The sequence below is a fragment of the Dermacentor silvarum genome, chromosome 3, assembly GCF_013339745.2.
Source record: "Dermacentor silvarum isolate Dsil-2018 chromosome 3, BIME_Dsil_1.4, whole genome shotgun sequence".
Taxonomy (NCBI): domain Eukaryota; kingdom Metazoa; phylum Arthropoda; class Arachnida; order Ixodida; family Ixodidae; genus Dermacentor; species Dermacentor silvarum.
In genome coordinates this window covers 79530931-79536031 of record NC_051156.1, presented here as the reverse complement: position 1 = coordinate 79536031, position 5101 = coordinate 79530931, and the positions used below count along the sequence as shown (strand labels likewise).

The 5101-nt window shown below is 41.2% G+C and overlaps 1 protein-coding gene across 1 annotated transcript; it reads left to right on the top strand.

The window, feature by feature from the left end:
* Positions 1 to 335: 335 nt before the first annotated feature.
* LOC125944280 (uncharacterized) lies at positions 336 to 3860 on the top strand. The gene is made up of 5 exons (XM_049664626.1): positions 336 to 1095; positions 1426 to 1612; positions 3262 to 3351; positions 3476 to 3619; positions 3828 to 3860. Exons 1-5 carry the CDS (start codon positions 491 to 493, stop codon positions 3858 to 3860), a joined length of 1059 nt encoding a protein of 352 aa, XP_049520583.1. The 5' UTR covers positions 336 to 490.
* Positions 3861 to 5101: the final 1241 nt, after the last annotated feature.

Genomic DNA, 5101 nt, shown 5'->3' with positions numbered 1-5101 from the left:
ATTTGGCAAACCTCGACAGGCCACTGTAACTAATAACATTTATGCGTGTTTATAGGGTCTCCTGCATTTATCCAAGTGCATATTGCTTTAAAATGCACGGTAATGAAGACAATTAAAGCGTAATAAAAAAAGCGACAATCACAAAAATCAGACAAATCCATGCACTAATGATCATTCCAATGATTGCTGAACGATTGCAGCGCCACATTTCCCCCTAGCAATTATTGTAGGAAACTCTACGGAGCACACGATGGGGAGCGACTAAATCCCATGGAGGAAGGAAAAAAACTAGGAGGGAGCGTCACGTGACAATCTTGAAGCCTAGTCATAAAAAATTTAGAGGAATGGGATGATGGGAAATAGGCCCTCACGTGATAGGCAAGCGGTAGATTTTACTCGGCTCGCTTCGGTGGCTTCGGTTTCGTCTGCTGCGGGGGTTTCGGAATATGCGCATATACTCGGCGCGGCAAACGCGCGCCGAGGTTAGTTCATGAAGGGATCCGTGTGGCAGTCGAGTCTTTGTAACGCACCGAACCACCACGCAGCTGGCCGCTTAATTAGCAGACAGGCGCCAAGGCTGTTGCGAACGAAGGCGTCGGCATTGCGCCCAACAACCCGGGAGGACCACCTCAAGGACGACTGGTTGCGTTTCGGGGCGGTTTCAGGGAAACGAGGAAACCTTTCGTCCTGCAAACGTGTGAAGGCAACCAAGCCGCCTTTCCGACGGCGATACGTCGCGTTTGGGGACGTCGTTTGGGAAACAATGATGCCTTTCGCCCCCGCAAAAATGTGTAGGCGATTAAGCGAGCGTACAAGGCCCGAAGCGACTGCTTTCCCACGGGAAGAAAATTCGTCCCGTATTGTGCCCAAGGATGCACTGGCGAGCCGGGGACTCCGAACATATTTAGCGCCGTGCCGGCCCATAGTTAAGGTAGACGGTCCCACTCAACGCGCTGTCGTTCTGCTCATAGTCTTCGGCCTCTCAGCAGACCGGCGAGAACTACCGTCAGCAAGGCGCACCTGCGTGATGAAGTGTTGTGTGCCAGGATGCCCTAACCGAACAGAAAATCGGCGTGATGGTCTGTCCTTCCATAGGTAAGCACAATGAACGTTTTTTTTTCTCTTTAATTTATAAAAACGGAACTGCAATATTCGCTAGTGACTATATATACGTGCTCGTGTGAATGAATTCACTGATGAAATAGTGAGATGTCCGAAAAAGAAGTGCATTATGATGTAAAACTTAAGCAAACAATAAATTTGCCCTCGATATATGATAACACGAGAAAGGGAAATAGAAGTGTTCGTTCTGTGCTATATATATAAGTGCAAACAATTCAGTCGCACTGCTCTTTAACATGCATGTTCAGTTGAAATGTTGGTGCAGATCGAGTAATGATCATTGACACTAAAATTATGCACTAGGTTTCCAAGGCAGCGTGACCTGAGAGAAGAGTGGGCCCTAGCAGTGTGCCGCTCACCTGCGTGGGCACCATCACATTGGAGCGTTGTTTGCTCGGAGCACTTCAGCGACGGTGATTTTGCGAGCGGTACCAAAGGCCACGGTCACTTGATGGCTAATGCAGTACCATCGCTCGCGGGCCCCACCAAGGTTTGTGTTGCACGTGACACTACATGTCTGCTCAATACTAAGTTTCTATGTCTTGGTTCGGTTCGGTAAAACTTTATTCATAAAATTTTTAGAGGGTACGCTAGACGGCTGCAGGAGCCCGTAGATCCCGGCGCGATCTGCTCAGCCCGCTGGATGGGCCTCACTCAAGAGTTTTAGATTTATTTTATCTCTAACATTACTTGCAAATAAAATTAATTGAAATTGAAACTCATTTACATGATAAAGGGATTCAAGTCATGCACTTACAATCAATTTTATGACTCTTTCGGTTTTCTAGAAAGTTGATTAGTCTAATTTTCATATTTACTTATTTTATTACTGTGGCTAGAGGCATTTCAAAATATGGTAAAATATAATACCAGGAATATCGCTGATTGGTCGCATCTTCATATTTATAAGGAATTGCGCAAACTTTTTCCAAACTTCCATTGTTTTCCAAATTGCCCCCCCCCCCCCCCCATGCTAGGTCATTAAAAACTCTCATTTAAAAAAAAGTACTGCCTTAAAGCTTTCTAGATAGGTTGCAACAAAGCATACTATAGAATGCTCTATATGCCGTGTTTTTACTTGGGCCTCCACACTGTGTAATCAATGGTGCAATACAAGTCGGCAATTTTTTTCTAACTTTGTTATAAATTCCACAAGTGTTAAAATTACTTTCAGGAGAAATAAATGTTTACACTAGCTACACTAGCTCCTAAAAAGCCCACAAAGTGGAAATATTTATTGTCAAACAATTGCATTTCCTGCTATAAAGATTATTCACTGAATTTTGTATGTATTTCTTGTAGCTGAAAACAATTAAAATTGCAATAGAACTATAATTAATTTAAGAAACCAGAAAAGATTAGTCTTCACGTAACATTAACTTTTGCAATAGTTAATAACTAGAGAATATTCTGCACGTAGCAACTCTGCTTGTGTGTGTAAAGTTCAATCATGCCACAAATTTTTTTTTTTTTTCATAAAGAAATCTCTCAAGCTTGTACTTCCCATGTTGAGGTTAAGTACAGTTTTTTTCCAGAAGATATGGTGTTGTTCAACAAATTTTAAACAGTCAAATGACAGTTGAGATGAAGTTACACAGTTGTACTCCATGAATTTTTTTTTTTTTCATAAAGAAATCTCTCAAGCTTGTACTTCCCATGTTGAGGTTAAATACAGTTTTTTTCCAGAAGATATGGTGTTGTTCAACAAATTTTAAACAGTCAAATGACAGTTGAGATGAAGTTACGCAGTTGTACTTTAAATTACGGGGGTGAACATTATTTTAATTCTTTAATTAGTACCCTGAAGGCCTGGAGGCATTACAGAGGGGGCATTACATTACATTATGTGTGTGTTACAACTATGTCTATGTTTTTTTTTTGTGTGTGTGTGTGAAACAATGCACTGCAAAGTTACTACAGCCTCATTTTCTCCGAGAGTCAAGTAGATGTATGTGTACTTTGCAAGCACACTTAGATTGAACATCGTTTTCTGCACAAGGGGATGTGGTGTGTAGGGTCTGCCTGCACAGATCATGCGAGGCCTTTTGCATGACTCTGCAAAGGTTGTTTGAATTCATTCCACAGCAAATGTTATTGTTGGATCTTAAAAGTATATGGTGAGTTATTCTTTAACTGCAGATGCTTGCAAAGGACGATGCTACAGCAATGAGGCAACCTTCAAGTGCACCAGCTTCATCCGCGGGAATATCACAGCATCAAGATGAGCCAGTAAGTTGATGCACAGCTGTATGCAGCCATAATGCATGTTTTCAGTTTGATCATGCCCTTTTCATGACTGAGGTAGATGTCCCCCACCATTCCTGAAGTGAAGTATGCTTTTCTTATTATTCAGGCAGGTCTCTCTGAAGTGACAATAGCCATGGACATCTCCGAGGGCTTGTCAGATGTGCTAGCAGAGGGTGCTGCTGCAACTGCTAGCTCGTCCTTCGCTGATTCAGACATTGCTGATGAGCCTTCCGAAATCCAACATGTCCTGGTATGTTTGATTGTGGTAATGACCACAGGGCTTGCTTTTTTCATGCGTATGCCTTGGTTCATTCATGCTGTGCTCTGCTTTCAAAAATCTGGTGTTTCCCTGTAATATATATTTTGGATTTCACCTTTAAAGTAACTATTGCAGTTTAAAAAAATGCATGAGACTTTGTCACACAGTTTTTTGTAAGATGTTTTCGACCAATTTTCAGATATCTAATACTAGTAATGCTCTGAATGAATAGAAAGATAGAACTGATTAACCTATCATCAAACTGATTAACCTATCATCAGCTACATTACAGCCCTTTTTTGACACAGGTGACAAGCATACTGCACGAGTTGTGTGTTCAAATTTCGTTGTAAACACTGGCAAAAGCAAGTGCTAATGAATGAAAGCCATATGTGCTACATCATAACCTCGATTTAGTCGATCTAGGATAAGTACAAGATAAGGAAAATAAAAGAACCTGAAGCAAAGCAAGATGAAAAAATGGTTTTTGGCATAAGGAAAACGTTGGCATAAGGAAAACACTCCTGTGAATTATACTTCACCTCTCATTACACGCATAAGTAACACCCTTGCTAGACTCGAACATTTACTACTATAGTAAACTTAATAACATACAAACTGTGCTGGTAAGCTTGATCAACATCATTTTTTGGGACATCAGATAAGGAATACAGTACATAGCCACAGCCACTGATCTCCCTAACAATGTCCTGCTTGGTGGTCATTATTGTGCTTAATTTTTAAATCAATCCAATGGTCTCTCTATTAGTCCTGGGCTTTAGCTTCAACTGTGCATCTGGTATTTTGTTTGTACAGTCAGCAATGTCAAGCTATGTTGCAGTAAACAGTCTTCATCATTGCACTTGATGTATTTTGTCCAGTCTCCCAGTCCAAGGCCTACCAGCACGCTCGAGGGTGATGCTTCTGCTGTGCTGCCTATGCACAACCCAGCGACACCTCGAACAGCAAGGCATACTATGGTAAGGATAATACTCGACCACTGCAATTTTTACACACTTGTTTCCTTAGCTAACTTCAAGTGAAGTAGCATTTATTTTCATGGCATAATATATAAATATCACTGAATGAAGCATAACAAATGTCACTCAGTGAACTGCACGTGGACACTAACATTTATGATCATGGCAACCATGTAATTAAAAGCTGAAACATATTCATATTTGCCCACAGCAGTGTGAGTTTCCTCAGGGTTTGCAATTGGCGACGAATAATCTGCTTACAATTTCTCTTTTCCATTCAAATGACACAATGAACTAGAAGACCAACAGGTTTTTTTACAATTTTCTATGATCTTTATTTGTTCGATCAGTCATGAGGAGCCGTGATACAGGCAGACAAAACTGGTCTTTTGTGTAGGAGAATGAGATCAGTATATTTTGCCTATTCAAACTAAAAGGTTGCTGTGAAGCATCCCACATTCAACTATGCTACATTGGCCTCTTCTGTGTTAGT